Genomic DNA, 24,359 nt, shown 5'->3' on the forward strand with positions numbered 1-24,359 from the left:
TGCGAGGTACAGATTCAGTGGCAACTTTCAAATAAGGAATTAGGACTTGGAAAGGAGAAATTTACTGAGCTGAGGTAAGAGCATAAGGAGGACAACTTATTGGATATTGGATGGTTCTTTCAAGATCTGGCCCAATCTCAACAGGTTGATTGGCTTCCTGCTGTGGCTGGAATTTTCCAGTCCCGTCATGGCAGGAGGCAGTGACATGATATTGTCACCACACTCACCATCCAGAGACCCAGGGGAGTGCCTCAGGCAACACGATGGCAGTGATTAGCACTGCTGCCTCACAGCATCAGGGACCCAGGTTAGCACTGCTGCCTCAGCGACAGGTGGCACGGTGGTTAGCACTGCTGCCTCACCGCACCAGGGACTCTGGTTAGCACTACTGCCTCACAGTGCCAGGGACCCGGGTTAACTTCTGGCCTTGGGTCACTGTCTGTGTGGAGTCTGCACGTTCTCCCTGTGTCTGCATGGGTTTCCTCCAGGTGTTCCAGTTTCCTCCCACAATCCAAAGATGTGCCGGTTAGATGGGTTGGCCATTTTAAATTGACCCTAGTGTTGGGGAGATTAGCAGGGTAAATATGGGGTTACGGGGATAGGATTAGGATGGGATTGTTGTTCGTGCAGACCTGATAGGCCGAATAGCCTCTTTCTTTACTGTAGGGATTTATGAACTACCTTTGGGAAGGTGGTGGTGAGCTATCTCATTCAACTGAAGACCATGTGGTGTGGGTACATCCACAGAGCTGTTAGAGAGTTCCAGGATTTGGACCTCATGACAGTGAAGGAACGGCAATATTTTTCCAAGTCAGGATGGTGAGTGACTTGGAGGGGAACTTACAAGTTCTGGTGCTCCCATGCAACTGCTGCCCTTTTGTTTAGGTAGTAAGGTTGTTGGTTCAAATGGTGCTATTGAAGGTGCTGTGGTGAGTTGCTGCAGTGCACCTTGTAGATGGTACACACTGCTGCCACTGTACATGGGTGGTGGAGGAAGTGAATGTTAATGGTGGAGGATAAGGTCAATCAAGCAGGCTGCTTTGTCCTGGATGGTGTCGAGCTTCTTGAGTGTTGTTGGAGTTGCACTCACCCAGCAAAGTGGAGTTTTACATCAACCTACAAGATAGACCCCCAATTGTACAGCACTGAGAACATAAAATATGGGCTTAAATATCTAGAGTGGGGCCTTCAGCAATAACCTGTTGACTCAAAGCCAAGAGGACTACAGCCATTGACACATTAGCTGCAATTTAACAATGAGACATTAACCCCAGTGCTCCAGAGCACCTATTAGATCACAGAAAGAGACCAGTCAGTGCTTATCCTACAGATGGTTGCTGTCAAACTGCTGTGCCTTAGTTGTGCCATTTATTTTCAACGACAGGAAAAAAATGTCTATTTGGTCGGCCTAGATTTTATTTTCAGAAGGATGTTCATCTAAATATCAAAGCGAATTGAAAATAGTCTGAGACAAACAACTCCGTTCAAAAGATACCTGAAAGCCAACAAACTGAAGCTTCTATCAAGCCCCACTGCCAAGGGATCATAGAATCCTACAGTGCAGAAGGAGGCCATTCGACCCATTGAGTCTGTACCAACCACAATCCCACCCAGGCTCTATCCCCATTACCCCATGTATTTATCCTAGCTAGTCCCCTTGACACTAAAGGGCAATTTAGCATGACCAATCCACCTAATCTGCATGTCTTTCAGACTATGGGAGGAAACTGGAGCAGCCGGAGGAAACCCATACAGACATGGGGAGAACGTGCAAACTCCATGCAAACACTGACCCAAGGCCGGGAATCAAACCCAGGTCCCTGGTGCTGTGAGGCAGCTAATTGCTGTGCCACCTTGCCAATGTGACAGTGCAGATCCTGATGATTCTGCCAAGGGGTTATTTAAATATTTGATACGACCTCGAGGGCACGCAAAGTCATGAAATGAGCACAAGTACTTTGGCTCACCAAGGGGCGGTAGGGTTCTTAAATCGATCGTGGGGTTACCCTGGGATTGGAGTTTGCTGTCCCAACCCAGCGTTCCCACAGTGCTTTAGTGTTGTCCCTCCATAACTGATTTAGAGTGTCAAGGAACAAAAGATTAATCTCCTCAGCACAGCTGCCAGCAAAAGCTCAAAGAAAATGAAAACAATTTTTCTTTCGATCGGTTTGATTTATTGGTTGCAATTGGCAATTGGCAATTTGACTGACAGTCTGACTGTAACACTGAGCCAGTTTGCTTTTGAATGTGGGAAGATGGTGCGCCCCAAGGATGGAAGCTTCAGGAGGTCATTGGTGGGCGTGTGGAGGGCAGGGGCTGGTTGGAGGCAGAAGATCATGTGATGAAACCTCCCAGGATGGGTGCAACCCAACATGCTGGATTTAATGCGTTGAGCAACCGAACAGAAGATGGCGCTATTCTCCATCTGGTCTTCCAGTCGAGCTTCCTCTATCCAAACACGAGGATCTGGAATTTACCACAGAGGGGGCAGCCAAGGTTGGTGCCGGCAGGAGCAAATGTGAACCCTGCTCCCATCCGAAATCACCGTGTTAATGCATGGGTGGCAAGGTGGCACAGTTGTTAGCATGGCTGCCTCACAGCTCCAGGGACCCAGGTTCGATTCCTGGCTTGGGTGACTGTGTGGAGTTTGCACATTCTCCCTGTGTCTGTGAGAGTTTCCTCCGGGTGCTCCGGTTTCCTCCCACAGTCCAAAAGACGTGAGGGTTAGGTTGATTGGCCATGCTAAGTCGCTCCTTAGTGTCCCGGGCTGCGTAGATTAGAGGGATTAGCAGGGTAAATCTATGGGGTTATGGGGATAAGGCCGAGGTGGGATTGGTGTCGGTGCAGACCCGATGGGCCGAATGGCCATCTTCTGCACTGTAGGGATTCAGTGGTTTCTATATGCTGGCTGGCCAATTAACAGTCCTCCAGCATGATACACGCTTTGTGAAAGGCTAAGCATTGCCAGAGAGGGAGGGAGGAGAGCAGGGTGGGAGGAGGGCAGGCACTGAGGAAAGAGAGTGTGCGGGCTGGAGTTTCCAATGTGTTCCCTCGGGGGGGAGGAAGCCATTGTGGACTGTAAAGAGACTGTAAAGAGTAAATATCAGTGGAAACACAATACCCCTAGTCTGTGGGCAGCACAATCACACACAGCCCCCAGTCCCCAGACACTTCAGTTCATTTTATTTCAGCCCGGACTTTCCTCCCGCCTTGGACTGAGGTTTCAGCTTCAAAAGTAGAAACCACTCGGCCACCCAGAAACCGTAAAATCAAACGGGCAACAAACGTCCCAGTGAATTGCTGACTGATTCATTTAATCAGCCTATCGATTGTCAGCGGGCACACTTCCCATGTTCACACGGATGGGAGTATCGCACCAGAGCCAGACTTGCGCCTGACGTCCCCTCATGATTTTACACATATCCTCCCGAGCATTGTAAAATTCTGGCCCAGTTCCTGCAACACTCACCAATCACCTTAATAACATTGGGGTGGTTGAATTCTTTCATACAGGCCGCCTCTCGCAGGAACTCCTCAATATCTCCAGATGCATTGATTTCAGCTGCATGGGAGAGAGATGGCAACATAGGATCAGAACGCAGAAGCAGACAGTCTAACCTGGTTCTGTATTTCAACTAGAATTTGAAATCCATCTCCCTCAATACCCTCACCAAGCACAAACATACTAATCTCAATTACAACATTTTTAATTGCCTCCTAACTTTACCAGCTTTCTCAGGGGGGTGGGGAGCTCTGGATTTCCACTAACCTATCTGCGATAGTGCTTCTTGATAACCGTCCTTCAACAGCGTAGCTCTAATTTTAAGGTTACGCCCTTACTTGGATTCTCCCATATGAGGAAATAGCTTCTATCTACCCTAATCGTCTTAAACACCCCATAATTATCTAGACAGTATTCTAGGGAATTCAAGCCTAGCCCTATAATAGAGTATTACAGTAAGCATCTTCCTGTATACTGATGTCTTTAGTGGGTATGAGCATGCGAGGGTGGCATCTTTGGCAGCACGGGCTTTCACAGGTCTAGTCTTACCATGAGGGACCTGTGTAACTAGCTGCCTCTGGTTCTGAATCCATGGAGGCTGGAACAGAAAGATCCATTGATTTTGGATCAAGTACGCTGTCAACAGCTGAGGGAAGGGGTATTTGCAGTTAGACAAAGAAGATCTAACCATTATCTTTGCTCTGAAATAGTTTCATCAGTACCTTCACTTTTATTTATTTATTAATTAGTCATTCGTTAGTAGGCTTACATTAACACCGCAATGAAGTTACTTGTGAAAATCCCCTGGTCGTCACACTCCAGTGCCTGTTCGGGTACACGGAGGGAGAATTTAGTATTGCCAATCCACCTAACATCTTTCAGATGAGGGGAAAAAGGAGCACCCGGAGGAAACGCACACAGACACGGGGGAGAACGTGCTGATTCCGCACAGATGGTGACCCAAGCTGGGAATCGAACCCTGGAACTGTGAGGCAACACTGCTAACCACTGTGCCACCATGATCGTTCATTCACTATATGTACCGACCACAAGTCATTGAAGAGTCTTTTCAGTGAATCCAAGTGCATTCCTCCCATTGCCTCGGTGAGAATACACGCTGGGCTAACATTTTGTCATCTTACCAGTATAACATAGTGTACAGGGCAGGACAATTCAAATGCAGACACACTCAGACATGTTCCTTTACTGGACATGCCAAGACATTATTTCTTCCAGAGACAATTTCCTTGCTCAGGAGACTTTTGCAATCTCCAGTGAACGCTGAACAGATTAAGCAGTGGATGGACAGGAATCTTGTCCTGTCTCAGGTGAAGAGATTTCCTTGTGCAGGGATGATCTATGGTTACAGGGGATAATGACCTGAGACCATATGCGAGACCATATGGAAACTTGGGATGTGTGTGCAGGATGGTTGGATGCTTTGGGGGTCTAGAGTGGTCATTCCACCCCTGGGTTGTTCATATGTCTTAGATGATGTTCATGAGGCTCACCAGGCTGCCTCCCAAATGAAAAGTTTAGCCAGGTCGTATGTTTGGAGACATAATATGGATCAGGACTTGGAAATAAGGACTGTTCGTGTGTCAGCTCAACCAAAAGATGGCATCAATAGCACCGCCACATCCATGGGAATGGCCTGATTTTCCATATCTAGGCTTCATGTGGACTTTGCAGGGATATAAGTTTCTAGTCATCATTGAACTGTATTCCAAGTTGTTAGAGGTACACATCATGAGCAACATCACCGTTCCCATTACAATAGAGAAGCTCGTCAAGTTTTTGCAACTCATGGTTTACCAGATTCTCTTGTTTCTGTTAACAGTATAAGGTTTACAAGTGATCTGTTCCAGGGTTCTTGCAAAGGAATGGAAAGCACCATTTGTGTACTGTGTATTTTCATCCAACTTCAAGTAGTTTCGCACAGCAAGCTGTTCAGACACAGAGAAGGATTGAGGAGAATGGCGAGTGATAAGCTCTCACGGTTCTTGTTCCTGTATCATATCACGCCACACACCACAGCAGGACACTCACCAGCTGAATTGCTGATGGTAAGTGGCCAATGTCTCATCTGGCTCTGCTACATCCAGATGTTTGAGTGAAAGTGGAAAGGCAACAGGAAAAGCAGGAGAGATCACCATGCTAAGGAGAGGCATTTCAATCCCAACGATTGTGCCAATGTCAGGAATTCTTGCAGTAACCAACAGTGGTGGCCTGGAGTTATTCTCAACCAAAGTGGTCAGTATCTTTGATAGTGAAACTAACCATGGAACAGTCATTCACAGACACCAGGATCACATTCATCTGCACCATAAACTAGAGACAAAGGTTCCAGATAATGTGGCAGGAGGAGATACTGATGTGGACATTTCAGTGGACTCTCTGAAGGATTTCAGTGGACTCCACTCCGGGAGAGATTGAGGGACATTCATTCACAGATACTCAACCTACTCTTGAATCCACTTGTCCAGCTCCACTGAAACCAGCCTCAGCAGTGTCCAGGAGGCACTGTGCAGATCACAGCATAGTTGCAAAGTTCCTGAAAGACTGGTGTAAAGCTGAGACATGAGTTTAGTAATGTTTCTTTCCTGAAGGGGATTGAAATTCAGAGGGAGAAGTGTTATAGTAAGCATCTTCCTATGTGAATTTATATACTGATGTGGTTAGCTGTTATGAACGTGCACGAGTGACACTATCCAAAGTGTGGGTTTTCACAGGTTTCTTCTTATCACGAGGAACCTGTGTAACTAATTGCCTCCAGTTCTGAGTCCATACTGCACCAATTTTGATGTTTTTGTAAGAAAGTATCAAAAGATGGCACTGCTGCCTCACAGCGCCAGGGACCCGGGTTCAATTCCCAACGTGGCTTATTGTCTGTGTAGGGTCTGCATGTACTCCCCATGTCTGTGTGGATTTCCTCCGTGTGCTCCAGTTTCTTTCCACAGTCCAAAGACGTGGGTGAAGTGGATTGCCCCTTGGTGTCAAGGGGATTAGCTAAGGTAAATATATGGGACTAGGGCTTGGGAGGGATAGCAGTCAGTGCAGACTTAATGGGCCGAATGGCCTCATTTCACACTGTAAGGAATCTGTGCTTCTATGAAAAGAGGATTGAATATCACAACACATCCGACTCCCTTTTAGTGACCAAGTTACCACAGCTATGTAACGTGTTCTCACAATTTAACCCATTTAGCTCTGCTATTGTTTCGTCAAACACAAAGAGGAACAGACATCCCTCTGAAGCTTCTCCAAGCAGCTTTGGTAACTGTGAGCTCGGCACTCTGGTTGCCATGGTTCCCAGCCTTGGTGATGACCATCTCATAGCCTCATTAGCCTCAGTTAGGAGGTGATTACTATCAGTCCCATTTATCAGGAATGTGCAGTTGTCCAGTGCACTGAGACTCATGCAATGTGACCTTCATGACCTCTCGTGTGGCTGGAAATGATATACTCAGGATTTGAGAATTGAAGAATGATCCTCACCTTTACTGGGTCGGAAACAAAGCATTACAAAAAAGGAAATATCTCTCGTCAATATTCAATGGCTAAGAAAAAAAGATCAAAGCCAGAATGTCACTTCAAATCATGTCCAGAAAATGGAAGCTTTGTTTCATTTATAGGTTTAAAATATCTTAGGATGAGTTTATGTCCTCAAAGACTGAGGGAAAAAGAACATGTGTTTTTCAAATGACTGGGATGGTGACATATGTGAAAAGAATACTTTGTTTAAAAGCACAGTGTTTTTCACAACCTCAGGGTATCAGGAAGAATCTTGCAATCAGTGAAGTGCTTTTGAAGGGTGGCATGATTTCATTGCTGCTGTCTCACAGCGCCAGGGATCCAGGTTCAATTCCAGCCTCAGGTGGCTGGAGTTTGCACATTCTCCCCGTGTCTGTGTGGGTTTCCTCCGGGTGCTCCAGTTTCCTCCCACAGTCCAAAGATGTAGAGGTTAGGTGGATTGGCCATGCTAAATTGCCCCTTAGTGTCAGGGGGACTAACAGAGTAAATATGTGGAGTTACAGGGGTAGGGCCTGGGTGGGATTGTTGTCAGTGCAGGCTTGATGCCTCCTTCTGCACTGTAGGGATTTATGATTCCATGAAATTTGTCAGTGTTTTACTGTAACAAACACAGCAAGCTCCCATAAACAGCAAGGCGACAATGACTAGATCAGCTGTCTTAGTGATGTTGGTTGAGAGATGAAGATTAATCAGTAACATGAGAAGAATTTTCTCGTTCTTCCTCAGGATAATGTCATGAGATCTGGCATCCACTGGAGAAGGCATCAGCTGGTTTAACATCTCACCCAAAAGACAGCGCCTCCACTGTACATCCTCAGTACTGCACTGGAGTGTTAGTCTAGATGCGTTTAAGCCTTAGGGTGAGATCTGAATCTACAGTGAGCCACCCATGGGTGTGACCAGTGGCCACAGTGGGAGAGTTAGTCATATCAGCCTCAATCAGCTAAAGGGCCGTTTCTCATTGCTGACTCTCTCAAGCTAAGGACGAATCATGAGGATTAGTGTGGATAGAGAACACTGTCATAACAACATAAGAACATAAGAAATAGGAGCAGGAGTAGGCCATCTAGCCCTTCGAGCCTGCCCCGCCATTCAATAAGATCATGGCTGATCTGTTGTGGCTCAGTTCCACTTTCCCGCCCTCTCCCCATAACCCTTAATCCCCTCTCTTATCAAGAACCCATCAACCCGCTTCTTAAAAATATTTAGCGAGGCAGCCTCCACCACTTCAACGGGCAGAGAATTCCAGAGATTCACCACCCTTTGAGTGAAGAAGTCAGTGGAGGCTAACTGTGTCTGTATAGCTGAGTCAATCATATGAAGGCTGGAAACCCAAAGTCAATGCATCCACTTCAATCCAACCACAAGAACTAGGAACAGAAATAAGCCATTCACCCCTTGAGCCTACTCTGCCATTCAGTAAGATCATGGCCTCAACTCCATTTTGCTGCTTGCCCCACATAACCTTTGGCTTCCTTGTCAATCAAAAATCTGTCTAAATTTAGAATTTATCCCAAGACCCAGTCCCCACAGACTAACCACCCTCTGAGAGAAATAATTTCTCTTCACTTTAAGGGGGGCATGTTGGCATAGCGGTTAGCACTGCTGCCTCACAGTGCCAGGGACCCGGGTTCAATTCCGGCCCCGGGTCACTGTCTGTGTGGAGTTTGCACTTTCTCCCCATGTCTGCATGGGTTTTCTCAGGGTGTTCTAGTTTCCTCCCACAGTCCAAAGATGCACAGGTTAGGTGCATTGGCCATGTTAAATTGATCCTAGTGTCAGGGGATTAGCAGGGTAAATGTGTGGTATTATGGGAATAGGGCCTAGGTGGGATTGTGGTCCATACAGACTCGATGGGACAAATGACCTCCTTCTGTACTGTAGAGATTATATGATTCTATCTTAGTCCTAATTGGAAGAGCACAGATTATTAAATTGTGTGCCCTCATTCTAGACTCTTCCACCGGGCGTAACATTCTCTCAGCATCCACTCTACCAAGCCCCCTCAGCGTCTTGTATCTTTTTGTAAGATCACCTCTCATTCCTCTAAGTTGCAATGGGTATAGGCCCAAGCTGTTCGACCTTCTCTCATCAACTACACCCTTCACCCCAGGAATCAGTGGAACTAACTAAGGGATATTGGTGTTGGGGGGGGTGGGTGTGGGAGAGGCGGATCAGGATATTGAATTTGACGATCAGCCATGATCAAAATGAATGGCAGAGCGGGCTCGAAGGGCCGAATGGCCTATTCCAGCTTCCATTTTCTCTGTTTCTGTTTTCTACGTTCTGTGAAGCTTCCAGTACAATGATATCCTTTGTTAAGTCAGGAGACTGTAACGATACTCCTGACGCAGTCTCTTTAAGGCCCTGCAGCAAATGCAACACTTCCCTACTTCAACCGCATTGCAACTTCAAGATGGGCAGTTGTTCCACTTACTTTTTAGCATCTTCACAGCCAGCTTCTGGGAAGACCCATCTTCCATCTTTAAATAAGCCTCCTTGACTGAGCCAAACTCTCCTGGAAATTAAAAACAGCAATAACTGTTGGCAAATCAGGTGATAATATAATTAAGAAGAAATTATGGGGTCCTGTGAGATTTCTGATTGGACTCAGGGTGGGTTGACATTCAACAAGTGGCCTGTAGCACTTAACATACAGACCCAAACTCAAACTCCCAATGCACCAGTGCATTTATATACCACCTTTCACAACTATAGACATTCTAAAGCACTTTGCAGTCAATGAAATACTTGTGAAATGTCACTTGTTGCAATGTTCACAAGTTTAAAGTTTATTTACTTGTGTCACAAATAGGCTTACATTAACAAAGAACAGCACAGCACAGGAAACAGGCCCTTTGGCCCTACAAGCCTGCACCACCCATTTTAACACTCAGTGAGTGCTTTATTCAAGTCTTTCGTCGATCGTCGACGTTTTTGTCTACCCCTAGTGGAACTCCACAATAAAGGGGGTGCAAATTTAGGGAATTATATGTGCACCAGATTAAGGGAGATCCAATTCAGGGACAATTTATTGACACCAATCAGCCTAAAAAGCACGTTTTTGGGATGTGGGAGGAAACCCACACAAGCACGGGGAGAATGTGCAAACTCCCACAGACATTGATCCAAGCCAGAGATCCGACCCGGGTCCCTGTAACTGCACAGCAGACAGTGATAGTCGCTGAGTTGACGTGTTGCCCGTCAATTGGTCCAGTTTAAGCGTACACTAAAGGACGTGAAGCACTAGGCAACTCTCGAAGCAACATCCAAGAGCAACCCTTGCACGACCCACCGCGTGTATGCCCCTTGTTGGCCAACAAAGCAGACCAACTCGCCTGTGGATGTAAAAGGACACTGCAATGAAGTTACTGTGAAAATCGCCACACTCCCGCACCTGTTTGGGTACACTGAGGGAGAATTTAGCATGGCCAATGCAAGTAACCAGCACATCTTTCAGACTGTGGGAGGAAACCAGAGCACCCAGAGGAAACCCAGACAGACACAGGGAGAACATGCCTTCCCGGCAGAGAGTGACCTGAGGCCGGAATTGAATCTGGGTCCCCCACGCTGTGAGGCAGCAGCGCTGATCACTGTGCCACTATATCGCTCTGTAGGGAATGCAACAGTGATTTGTGCACAGCAAATTCCCACAAACAGCACTGTGATAATGAAAGATAATCTATTTTACTGTTGAGGGATAAGCAATGGACGGATACTGGAAAAATCTCCCTGCTCTTCTTTGAACAGTGAGGTGAGAGTTTGTTCTTCTGCCTGCGAAGGCAGACGGTGTCTCATTCCCTCAGTGCTGCATTAGAGTATCAGCGAGATTCTGTGCTTGAGTGGGATTTCAATGCACAATATTCAGACTCACAGGGTGAGAATACTACCACTGAGGCACAGTTGGCACAATTATTAAGTAATGCGTCTTCTTCAGATATGCTATCCCCTTCGCTGGAATAGCTCTTTGAGATCAGCAAAGCAACATAACGAACCAGGCAAATCCAGAAGAGCAGCACATGTCAATGCCTCCAGGACAGGCTGGGAGAGAAACTCATCAACACAGAAAGACTGACCTCTGCCCAGCGTGCGCCCCAATTCAATCTGTCTCTCGTGGATGAAAATATCTTCCAGTTTCTGCTTCAAAGCGTTGCTGATTCCCAAAGTGTCGACTGTATTAAGCCAAAACAAAACAGTTGCTAGGTTAGCATGCAGCACGTCAAACTTCACAAGCAAAGAGAGAGACACATAGAAAATAGCTGAAAGAATATGCGCACAGCATGGAGTAAAGCAGACAGACAGAGAGATATGTTGGGCGTCCTTGTTAGGGCGGCACAGCGGCACAGTGATTAGCATGGCTGCCTCACAGCGTCAGGGACCCAGATTTGGTTACAGCCTTGGGTCACTGTCTGTACGGAGTCTGCACCTCCCTCTGTCTGTTTCCTCTGGGTGCTCCGGTTTCCTCCCACAGTCCAAAAGGTGTGCATTGGCTATGACAAATTGCCCTATCGTGCCCCAAGAAGTGTAGGTTAGAGAGATTAATGGGGTAAATGCATGGGGTTATGGGAAAGGGCCACAAAGACAAGTGGAAAAGCAAATTGTGCGGAGGGTGTAGAAAGTCTGCAGAGGGATCTAGATAGGCTGAGCGAGTGGGTGTGGACCTGGCAGATGGAATACAATGTTAGCAAGTGTGAGGTTATCCACTTTGGCCGGAATAATAGTAGGAGGGACTACTATTTAAAGGGCGAAAAGCTGCAGCATGCTACGGTGCAGAGGGACCTGGGGGTCCTTGTGCATGAGCCGCAAAAACCCAGCCTACAGGTGCAGCAGGTGATCAGGAAGGCAAATGGGATGCTGGCCTTCATAGCGAGGGGGATTGAATATAAAAGTAGGGAGGTCTTGCTGCAACTGTACAGGGCACTGGTGAGGCCGCAGCTGGAGTACTGTGTGCAGTTTTGGTCACCGCACTTGCGCAAGGATATTTTGGCCTTGGAGGGAGTGCAGAGGAGGTTCACTAGGCTGATACCGGAGATAAGGGGGTTGGACTATGAAGAGAGGCTGAATAGACTGGGCTTGTACTCGTTAGAGTTTAGAAGGATGAGGGGGGATCTTATTGAGACGTATAAGATGATGAAGGGGATGGATAGGGTAGAGGTGGAGAGGTTCTTCCTGCTCAGAAAGGACAGCAGGACTAGAGGGCACAGCCTCAAGATAAGGGGGGGTGCAGTTTAGAACGCAGTTGAGGAGGAACTTCTTCACTCAAAGGGTGGCGAATCTCTGGAATTCTCTGCCCGTTGAAGTGGTGGAGGCTACCTCGCTGAATATATTTAAGACACGGGTAGATAGGTTTTTGGTAGGCAAGGGGATTAAGGGTTATGGGGAGAAAGCGGGAAAGTGGAACTGAGCCACTTCAGATCAGCCATGATCTTATTGAATGGCGGGGCAGGCTCGAGGGGCTAGATGGCCTACTCCTGCTCCTATTTCTTACGTTCTTATGTTTATGTTCTTATGGGTAAGATAATCTGTTGGAGAGCTGGTGGAGACTCGATGGGTCAAATGGCCTCCTTCTGCACAGTAGGGTTTCTATGACACACAGAATTACTGGGATAGTGCGCAGCACATTGGGAACAGCAGACAGAGAGGGACACAGAATTACTGGGAGAATGCACACAACACAGAACAGCAGACACAGAGACAGAATTACTGAGAGAATGCACAGCACATTGGAAAGAGCAGAGAGAAATACAAGAGACTGGATGGAGAAGGCAGCTGCAGTCAGGAAGCTGTCTTTAACTGAAGTGAATATGAATGAATTCTGACCTTTTAACTCTTTTTTTGTTGCAAGTATTGATTCTAATAATCAAAATGCCAGCATCACCCATATCTAATAAATACAGGTTTTTCGAAACAAAATGCTCGTCACAGTCTACCTCAATCACTCTACACTAAATTAATGCAAGAATCCATCTATATCAAATGATCCCTCAGTGGACTATTATAATCTACATTAGTCAAACATCAGAAACTGTATTATTGAACCCTGACTAATCACATTTCGCAGATTGCTGTTTCTTGGCCCCAGCAGCAGAAGAACCATTGGTTTTCACGTGGGCTAACATTCCTTGTTACTGCAATAAGCACAATGGAGGCTAATGCCAATTCCTGTGTGTGCTATTTTAACAATGTGATTAATGCAAAGGTAGATGAACAGATGGCTTTGACTTAAGTATTTTATGCAAAAGGGAGGCAAATGTGTGGAACAGACTGCGCACAGAGAGAGCGGAGGCGGATAGTGTTACCAAATTCAAGACAGAGATGGATTTCTTTTGGAGAAAATAAAGCGACTGAGGAGGTATGAGAGAGGGGTAACTGCAGAGTGTGTGTACAGGTGGTACACCTGTACCACCTCTTCACACAGGTATTAAAATAAATAGTTAGAGGTAACCAGTTAAAATAGAGGTTGGTTTTATACATGTCTTCCTCTGAAATAATAATATTTTGAGGCTTCTTGAGGATTTTTTTTTATTTCATTCACGGGACACGGGTGTCACTGGCTGGCCAGCATTTATTGCCCATCCCCAGCTGCTCAAGGGCAGTTGAGAGTCTACCACATTGCTGTGGCACTGGAGTCACATGTAGGCCAGACCAGGTAAGGACAACGGATTTCGTTCCCTAGTGCATTAGTGAACCAGATGGGTTTTTCCTGACAATCGTTCCCGGAAGATTAGTTGAGTCTCTGGATTAATAGTCTAGCAATAATACCCCTAGCCCATTGCATCCCCTTATGTTGTGCCCTCTAGTTTTCCATTCACATTCAAATTTAATATTGCAGAATCGTAGAATATTACAGCACAAGGGTCTCTCTGAAGGAGGTGCTCAATTAGTCTCACCAAGATGTGAGGGATCTGGTGGAGGGATTTGGCAAGGCAATCACTAGACTATTAGACTATTAATCCAGAAGCTGAGCTAATGTTCTGAGGACCCGACTTCAAATCCCACCATGGCAGATCATGGATTTTGAATTCAATAAAAAAAATCTGGAATTAAGAATCTACTGATGACCATGAAACCACTGTCGATTGTCAGGAAAATCCATCTGGTTCACTAATGGCCTTTAGTGAAGGAAATTTGTCATCCTTACCTGGTCCAGCTTACATGTGACTCCAGAGTCACGGCAATGTGGTTGACTCTCAACAACCCTCTGAAATGGCCCAGCAAACCACTCAATTTCAAAAGTAACTATAAATGGGCGACAAATACTGGCCAGCCAGCAATGCCCACGTTTCATGAATGAATAAAAAAAAAAGACAATGGCATATATGTCAGGAAACCAGTGGAGGGGGAGTTGGATGCTTAGGTATACAAAGGGATATGGAGCAAAAATGAATAAATGGGGCTGAGGAATAGATCAGCCATGAACTAACTAAACAATAACAACAACTTATATTGATATAGCACCTTTAACGTAATGAAACATCCCAAGGTGCATTATAGGAGCACGATAAAGAAAATATGACACCAAATCACATAAGGGCAGGTAGTTAAAAGGTTGGCCAAAGAGGAAGGGCTTAAGGAATGTCTTAAAGCAGAAGAGTGAGGGGGAGAAACAGAGTAACGTAGGGAGGACATTCCAGAGCTTGAGACCTAGGCACTGAAGGCATGGCCACAGTGGTGGAGCAATTATAATTAGGAATGCATAAGAGGTCAGAATTAGAGGAGCCCAAATATCTCGAAGGGTTGTGGGACCAGAGGGGCCATGAGTTGAAATTAAGGATGAGAAATTTAATATTGAGACGTTGCTTGACTGGGAGACAATAAGAGCAGTGAGCGTGGTGGCGATAGGGGATGGAATTTGCTGCCAGTTAAGACACAGATAGCAGAATTTTGGATGACCACAAGTTTATAAAGTGAAGACCAGTCAGAATAACGTTGGAATAGTCAGATCTGGAAGCACCAACGGCACAAATGAGTTTTTCAGCAAGATAGTATGGGAAATCTGGCCAGAGGGGCTGAAGGGTCGAATCCTGGTGCTAGTTTATAAATGGAATACAATGATGCTAGTTCAGAATCACAAACCATGGGATTATCTACATATTAAAGTTCACTTTCAAAGTTTATTTATTAGTCACAAGTAGGCTTACATTTTACACTGCAATGAAATTACAGTGAAAATCTCCTGGTCTCCACACTCCGGCTCCTGTTCGGATACACTTAGGGTTAATTTAGCATGACTGATGCACCTAACCTGCCATCTTTTGGGGTGCGGGAGGAAACCAGAGGAAACCCACTCAGACATGGGGAGAATGTGCAAACTCCACACAGATAGTGACCCGAGCCGGGATTCGAACCCAGGTCCCTAGGGCTGTGAAGCAGCAGTGCTAACCACTGTGACTGGAATACTAGATTTGATATTTCATTGCCAGAACTGGCTACAGAGTCAGATCTTTGTCTCCATGTGAATAATCAAATAACCAGTGGCTTCACCTACATGTTGCCTCAATACGCTCTGCTCCTCTCCGGTTGTAGACTCTTCCTGCTCTGTATTGGACCATCTGACCCACTCCATCAGAAATAGGGGCAAAGGCTTCTCTGTGGAGAGAATGACCAGAGAAATCAGCAGCTGCGTCTGTAATCTTTACATCGGCAAAATACCCACCTCAAAATCACAAAATCATTCTGCACTTTACAAAGATGAGGAAGTTTTATTTTTAATCCCTTCCCCTCAAGAAGCTACTTCTACATTGACCAATGCCTCTGTCCTTACCCCGAGCGGGACAGCAGTGCACAGATTAGTGCGACTCTCTGTCCCCTTCCCTAAAGTCATATCTGTACACAGGCCAATGTCTCTGTCCCCCTGCCCTTAGATTATACAGAGACCTGACTCTCCCAACGATTAGAGGTGGAGAGGAAAAGTAAACATCATTTTAATTCATTCATTAAAATCCTCAAATTGTCCAGTCATTTGTCAGATTATACGATGAGTTTAGCTAGCTTTCACTATCTGCCACATTCCTGTGTTTTAATCCATGGCGGCATGATGGCACAGTAGCTAGCACTGCTGCCTCATAGCACCAGGGACCCGGTTCAACTCCAGCCTCGGGTGGAGCTTTGCATGTCCTCCCTATGTCTGCGTGAGTTTCCTCTGGGTGCTCCAGTTTCCTGCCACAGTCCAAAGATGTGTGGGTTAGGGGGATTAGTGGGGTAAATACATGGGGTTACAGCAATTGGTGCACACCTGGTGGGCCAAATGGCCTCCTTTTGCACTGTACGAATTCTATGAATCTGTGAAAGTGAACCAACAACATATTTTGTCGTGTGCCTCAAAATGCATAAAGGCATCTGGTAAGGTAGTGTGGGGAGTTCATAGTCAGAGAGACACTTCAAAAAAGAGTTACTCTTTAAGCTCAATCAACAACAACTTACATTTATAAAGCACTCTAACATAGTAAACTGTCCCAAGATGTTCCAAAGGAGCAACTATCAAACAAAATGTGACAACAAGCCATATAAGGAATATAACTTAGATAATATAAAGCTTTGGCAAGGAAGCAGGAAGAAAGAAAGACTTGCATTTATATAGCGCCTTTCACAACCACCAGATGTTTCAAAAGCTTTACAATAAATTCAATGCTTTTAAAGTGTGGTCACTGTTGTAATGCCGGAAGTTTGTGCACAACAAGCTCCCACAAACAACAATATGATAATGATAACAAATAATCTGCTTTTTTTGGGATGTTGATTGAGTGATAAATATTAACCAGGACACTGGGGAAACATGTCTACTCTTCTCAAAATATTGCAGAGGGATCTTGTGTCCACTCGAGCCAGCAGGTCGGGGCTGCAATTTACATCGCATTGGGAAAACGGCACTTCCGACACTGCAGCATTCCCTCAGTAGTGCACTGCAGTGTCAGCCTTGATCACTGGCCCAACTGTCTGGAGTAGGATGTGAACATGGAAACTTGTGGCTCTGGGGACAGGTGTCAGTTTTAAGGGGCATCATCAACAGGAGAGAGGTGAGGACACAATGGTTGAGGGAAGAAATTGCAGAGTTTAGTACTGGGGTAGTTGAAGGCAGGGTTGCCAATGGCAGAGTGACGGCACTTAGTAATAAACTCACCCAAACTGCATTTCCTTTTGCCGGATGTGGTAGATAACGAGCAGCACACTAATCAGCGTTAAGGCTGCACAAAGAATTCCAATTATCACAGGTGCCCATGAAGTCCTTCGCTCTGGTTTGCCAGATTCTAGGAGAGATATGCCATGAGTTATAGGGTAAACCATAGCCAAATTCTAGCAGATTCTTCCCTCACAGCCAACCTCACAACAAAAAAATAACAACCTGTCATAAGAGGAGGCGCTGGTACTGTGGTATTATCATTGGACTAGTAATCCAGAGACCCAGGGTAATGCTCTGGGGACCTGGGGCCGAATCCCATCATGGCAGATGATAAAATTTGACTTCTGTAAAAATTTGTAATTAAAAGTCTACTATGACCCTGAAACCATTGCCGATTGTCCTAAAAACCCATCTGGTTCACTAATGTCCCTTAGGGAAAGGAATAACACTATAAGATATCAGAGCAGAATTAGGCCATTCAGCCCATTATGTCTGTTCCGCTATTCAATCATGGCTGACAGGTTTCTCAACCCCATTCTCCCACCCTTTCCCCATAACCTTTGATCCCTTACCAATCAAAAACCTATCTATCTCCGTCTTAAATATACTGAATGACCTGGCCTCCCCAGCCTTCTGTGGCAAAGAATTCCATTGATTCACCGGTCTCTGGCTGAAGAAATTCCTGCTCATCTCGGCTCTGAAGGGTCATCCCTTTATTCTGAGGCTGTACCCTGTCCCTTCTACTAATGGAAACATTTTCCCCACATCCACAGTATGCAGGTCTTTCAGTATTCTGTAAGTTTGAATGAGATCCTCCCTCACCCTTCTAAACTTCATCAAGTACAGACCCAGAGTCCTCAAAAGTTCTTCTGCCCGCCTTCCATGGCAGAATGATTACAACTGGGGATGCTAGAGAAGCCAAAGTTAGAGCCGCAATTTCTGAGGATTGTGAGATAACAGAGACAGAGAGAGGATTTGAAAACAAGGATGAGAATTTTAAAATCTAGGTATTGCTTTAGCCAGGAGTGCTATGGTGGTAAGTGAGTTCAGGGGTGCTGGGTGAAAGAGGATTTGACACAAGTTCAGGCACAGGCAGCAGAGTTCAGAATGAGCTTGAGTGGATGGAGGTGGAAGAGGGAAGGATAGTTAGTACTACAGTGGAATAGTCAAGTCTCTAGATAATGACTGGTTTAATTAATAACTTTGTGGATGACACAAAGGTTGCTGAATTTGCAGATAGCAATGAGCATCATCAGAGGATACAGCAGGATATAGATTGGTTGGAGACTTGGCTGGAGAAATGGCAGATGGAGTTTAATCCGGACAAATGTGAGGAAATGCATTTTGGAAGGTCTAGTAAGGATAGGAAATATACAGTAAATGGCAGAACCCTTAAGAATATTGATAGGCAGAGGGATCTGGGTGTATAAGTACACAGCTCACTGAAATTGGCAATGCAGGCAGAGAAGGTAGTCAAAAAGGCATATGGCATGCTTACCTCCATCAGCCGGGGCACTGAGTTTAAAAATTGGCTAGTCATGTTGCAGCTTTATAGAATCTTAGTTAGGCCGCACTTTGGGTATAGTGTCACCACACTACCAGAAAGACGTGAAGGCTTTGGAGAATGTACAGAAAAGATTTACCAGGATGTTGCCTGGTAAGGAAGGCATTAACTATGAGGAGAGGTTAGAGAAACTTGGTTTCTTCTCACTGGAACGAGAGAGGTTGAGGAGCAACCTGATATAAGTCTACAAGATTATGAGACGCATGGACAGAGTGGATAGTCAGAAGATTTTTCCCAAGGTGGAAGAGTCAATTACTAGGGGGCACAGATTGAAGATGCAAGGGGCAAGGTTTAAAGGAGATGTACAAAGCAGATTTTTTACACAGAGAGTGGTGGGTGCAAGTGGTGGGTGCCTGGAACTCGCTGCCGAGGGAGGTAGTGGAAATGGATACAGTAGTGGCTTTTGAAGGGCGTCTAGACAAACACATGAATTGGATGGAAATAGAGGGATATGGTCACCAGAAAGGTAAGGGGTTTTAGTTCAGTCGGGCAGCATGGTCGGTGCAGGCTTGGAAGGCGAAGAGCCTGTTCCTGTGCTGTAATTTTCTTTGTCCTTGTAATGAAGGCTTCAGCAGCCGATGAGCTGAGGCAGGGGCAGCTTCAGAAAACATTGCAGAGGTGGAAACGGGTGGTCTTCATAATCACACAAATGTGTGATCAGAAGCTCACCTTGGGTTCAAATGTGACACAAAGGTGGTGAAGAGTCTGGCTCAGCAGCAGTCAGTGGCCAGGGAGAAGAATGGAGCTGGTATCTAGGAGTTTGTAACTTGGACAACAAGGTAATGACTTCACACCTTTAACTGGAGAAATTTTCAGTTCAGCCAGTACCGAATGTCAGTTTTTAAAAATTTATTTATTAGTGTCACAAATAGGCTTACATTAACACTGCAGTGAAATTACTGTGAAAATCCCCTAGTCGCCACATTCCGGCACCTGTTCAGGTACACTGAGGGAGAATTTAGCCTGGCCAATGCATCTAACCAGCACATCTTTCAGGCCGTGAGAGGAAAGCAGAGCACCCGGAGGAAACCCACACAGACACACAGAAAACGTGCAGACTCCACAGACAGTGACCTAAGCCACGAATCAAACCGGAGAGGGAGAGAAAAATATTGACTGAAAGGAACAAATGAGCAAGATGCACAAAGCAGGAGAGAGAACAGGAGGGGTTACAGAGAAAGGACAGTGAAATGTATACACAAAGGGAGAGGCAAGGAGATGGAGAGCAGAGAGGGAAAGGGAGAAGGCCTTTCACATTCACGGGAAATAGGCTAAAGGGCATGTGGCATTGAGCACCAATTATATCGTCACACTGAATGTGCAAAATACAGTTGGACAAAACGCCTCAAACTCCCAGTTCTATTTCAGGTGAACAGTGAGTGACTACAAACCACATGCAGGGCAAACACTCTGACTCAAGTGTGTGAAGCTGAGAAATGTCTATTCCCACCTCACAGGAAGGCTGCTCCTGCTCCAACCACTACAGTGTAAAAGAAAGGATTCATACTGAGTGTCTGATGTACATTCACCTCACACCTCAACAACAACATCATGTCCAACAGACTTCTGAAAAATATTGCTTACAACTTCAAGAATTAAAGCAATTTGCACTTATCAACCTAAAGTCAGAGCTCAGGATGGAACTGCGCCCTTTTATAAAATACACATTGTGTTGATGTGGAATATTTTCCTAAAGGCAAAACTGCCATTATCTGTAGATCAACAAAACCATTCAGCCCTGAGGGATGACACAGTGGTTAACCTGACTTGGAAATATATCGTCATTCCTTCACAGTCACTGGATCAAAATCCTGGAATTCCCTCCGTAATGGTATTGTGGGTCAACCCACAGCACATGGACTGCAGCAATTCAAGAAGGCAGCTCACCACCATCTTCTCAAGGACAACTAGGGATGGGCAATAAATGCTGGCCAGCCAGTGATGCCCATGTCCCACAAATGAATTTAAAAATAACTGCTGCTTCACAGTGCCAGGGACCTGGGTTCAATTCCAACCTCGGGTCACTGTCTGTGGGGAGTTTGCACGGTCTGCATGGGTTTCCTCCGAGTGCTCTGGTGTCTTCCCACAGTGTCTCAGTGTGCGGGTTAGGTTGATTCGCCATGATAAGTTGCCCCTTAATGCCAGGGTGATTTGCAGGGTAAATACATGGGTTAGGGCCTGCATAGGATTGTTGTCGGTGTAGGCTCAATGGGTCGAATGGCCTCTTTTTGCACTGTAGTGATTCTGTGATTCTATAAAGTTCTCCTGCTGGAAGGCTTTGTTCCCATTCCTCCAGCGGCTGCAGTCACCAAGATTGGAAATTAGTGCCGAATACTGGATCAATTCCCTTCTGTTGATCCCGTGCCCACAGGAGACTGGGCTGACGTTAACCCAGATCTATTGCATATCGAATCCTCATGGATAGTGGAAGAGGACGGTAGCACAGTGGTTAGCACTGCTGCTTCACAGCGCCAGGGACCTGGGTTCGATTCCTGCCATGGATCATAGGCTGTGTGAAGTTTGCACCTTCTCCCCGTGTCTGCGTGGGTTTCCTCCAGTTTCCTCCCACAGCCTGAAAGATGTGCTTCTTAGGGTGCATTGACCTGAACAAGCGCCAGAATGTGGCAACTAGGGGAATTTCACAGTAACTCCATTTCAGTGTTAATGTGAGCCTTACTTGTGAGTAATAAATAAACTTAAAGTTGGGCTTAATTAGTTCTCAGCTTGTAACTCATTCCCAAGTATCTATTACAATCATAGAAAGTTTACAGCACAAAAAGAGGCCACTTGGCCCATCATGTTGGCACTGGCCAAAAAGCGAGTCTTCCAGCCTAATCCCACTTTTCAGCTCTTGCTCTGTAGCCCTCCAGGTCACAGCACTTGAGGTCCATATCCAGGCACCTTGTAAATGGGCTGAGAGTTTCTGCCTCTATTACCCTTTCAGGCGGTGAATTCCAGACTCCCACAACCCTCTGAGCGAAACCAGTTTTCCTCATCAAGAAGTCCCATCTTGGACAGCTGTTGGCCAATCTGATTGGCTGGCACTTCCAGCCCCTCCAGACACAGTGCTGCAGTGGTCAGAAGAGGTAGTGCAGCACCACGTCTCAGCCTTAGTCCCAGAACTGCACTTCAGGTAAATACTGGGAGTCCCAGGAGCAGGAAGGTAGAAGATGTCCTGGGGACGATCTCAGTGTCAGGGGGGCACTTGGTAGGAGGGGAGGGTTGGACATCATAGTTCCCTGAGAGGAGGGTGCTCTAAATCTGAAGGAGCCTTCAGATTGATGCGCTGAGATTGAACATGAAGACTTTTTCCTGTTTGACATCCTGCTCCAACCCCGGCAAGCCTTAAAATTAAGGCTGTACAGGAACATAAGGCCCTTAAGTGACCATTATGTGGCTATTTATGGGCCTTAATAAAGCCAAGGGTGGACTTCCCACCGTCTGGATGGAGGTGGGCGAGTCCCGTCCATGTAATTTTACACTCCCCTTCCTGCCTCAGAACCAATCGAGGTTCTGGCCAATCTGACCCCCTCAATTAGATTCCAGACTGTAATTCACAATGAAGAGTATTCTATCCTGGTGATTCACAGCACTTAATATACTTAGTTGCAAGCAAGTACTTAGATTAAGAGAGTTCTGAATATTCCACGGCAAACAGCATTAAACACGTGTACAAGTGATTGAGTCTAGTCAGTAAGCGTACTGAGATAAGGAAGGGTCCATATTTGATTTCCAATCTCTCTCAGTAAAGGCTATGGCACGTCAATAGCTCTATTCTTACCTTAGACTTGAGAGCTGGGATGTAAATCAATCAGCCAGGCTCATGAAGAGAGATTGAATAGACTGGACCTGTACCCGTTAGAGATTAGAAGGCTGAGGGGGGAATCTGATAGAGACTTACAAGATAATGAAGGGGCTAGATAGGGTAGAGGTAGAGAGATTCTTTCCACTTAGAAAGGAAAACAGAACTAGAGGGCACAGCCTCAAAATAAGGGGGGGGGGGGTAGTTTAGAACGGAGTTGAGGAGGAACTTCTTCACTCAAAGGGTGGTGAATCTCTGGAATTCTCTGCCCATTGAAGTGGTGGAGGCTACCTCGTTGAATATATTTAAGTCACGGGTAGATAGATTTCTGATAGACAAGGAAATTAAGGGTTATGGGGAGAAAGCGGGAAAGTGGAATTGATCCACTTCAGATCAGCCATGATCTTACTGAATGGCGGGGAAGGCTCGAAGGGCTAGAAGGCCTACTCCTGCTCCTATTTCTTATGTTCTTATGTAGGGTCTGTTCCTAATTCCCTCTGCACCCAGTTCCCTTGCTGTTTACATGAATGCAAAGTTAAGACCAGTTTGGCAGAGCTGTGACATGTTTCATGATCCAGCAGTCGATGTTACTCATCTGTGTTCACAATGTGTGGTCACTTATTTAAGGTACCACAATGTTACATGGAACTGCAACCTAACAGCACTTTCAGAAGAGGGGAGAAAAGGGACAGCACAGTGGCACAGTGGTTAGTACTGCTGCCTCACAGCGCCAGAGATCCGGGTTCAATTCTGGCCTCGGTCACTGTGTGTGTGGAGTTTGCACGTTCTCCCTGTGTCTCCATGGGTTTCCTCCCACAGTCCAAAAGATGTTCGGGTTAGGTTAATTGGCCATGCTAAATTGCCCCTTAGTGTCAGGGGGACTAGCAGGATAAATATGTGGCTTAGTCTCTCCTCATATGACAGACCTGCTATCCCAGGTCTTTGCTGTATTCTCTCTATACCAAGACATCCTTCCTCAGATAAGACACAATACTCCAGGTGGGCCCTCATCAATGCCCTATACAATTGCAGCAAAACATCCCTAGCCCTATACTCAAATCTTCACACTATGAAGGCCAATATGCTATTTGCCTTCATTACAGGGATAGACATTGGGTGGGATTCTTGTCAATGTAGGCTGGATGGGCCGAATGGTCTCCTTCTGCATTGTAGGGGTTGTATGATTTTATGGGAATAATCGAGTTCAAAACCAAGGAGGTGACACCAAATAAATCACTGGTTAGGCCGCAGCTACAGTATTGTGCCGAATTTGGGGCACTATGTTTTAGGGAGGATGGACAGAGCCTTTAAAAAATGCAGAGGGGATTTACGAGAATGGCAGCAAAGATCAGTAGCTGAAAGTAAGCGCGCAGGTACAGAAGGCAGGAAAGAAGGCCTTCATTGGAGAGGATTTGAGTATAGCGACTGGGATGTTTTGCTGCAATTGTATAGGGCGTTGGTGAGGCCACATCTGGAATTTTGTGTGCAGTTTTGGTGTCCTTATCTAAGGAAGGATGTCTTTGTTATAGCAAAGATTTACCAGGCTAATCCCTGGGATTGGAGGTCTGTCATATGAGGAGAGACTAAATCAGTTAGGATTATATTCACTGGAGTTTAGAAGAGTGAGAGGGGATCTCATAGAAACTTATAAAATTCTAACAGAGTTAGACAGGGTAGATTCAGAAAGAATGTTCCCATTGGTGGGTAGAGTCCAGAACCAGGGAGTCATAGTTTGAGGATAAGGGGTAAGCCTTTTAGAACTGAGGTGAGGAGGGTGGTGAATGTGTGGAATTCACTACCACAGAATGTGGTTGAGGCCAAAATGTTATCTGCTTTC

General features: G+C 45.9%; 1 protein-coding gene across 2 annotated transcripts in view; it reads right to left on the reverse strand.

Annotated features, from left to right (window-relative positions):
* The window catches only part of tyro3 (TYRO3 protein tyrosine kinase), a 98,892-nt gene that overhangs the window by 14,892 nt on the left and 59,641 nt on the right, over positions 1 to 24,359 (reverse strand). For both annotated transcript variants that reach the window (XM_080203013.1, XM_080203012.1), the window contains 5 exons: positions 17,157 to 17,283; positions 15,525 to 15,625; positions 11,113 to 11,208; positions 9,474 to 9,554; positions 3,470 to 3,562 (listed from right to left, as the gene is read on the reverse strand). In XM_080203013.1, coding sequence (XP_080059139.1) covers positions 3,470 to 3,562; positions 9,474 to 9,554; positions 11,113 to 11,208; positions 15,525 to 15,625; positions 17,157 to 17,283 — 498 coding nt within the window. The remainder of the gene's footprint in view (positions 1 to 3,469; positions 3,563 to 9,473; positions 9,555 to 11,112; positions 11,209 to 15,524; positions 15,626 to 17,156; positions 17,284 to 24,359) is intronic.

Source organism: Carcharhinus amblyrhynchos, chromosome 14, assembly GCF_965287045.1.
Source record: "Carcharhinus amblyrhynchos chromosome 14, sCarAmb.v2.hapA, whole genome shotgun sequence".
Lineage (NCBI taxonomy): Eukaryota > Metazoa > Chordata > Chondrichthyes > Carcharhiniformes > Carcharhinidae > Carcharhinus > Carcharhinus amblyrhynchos.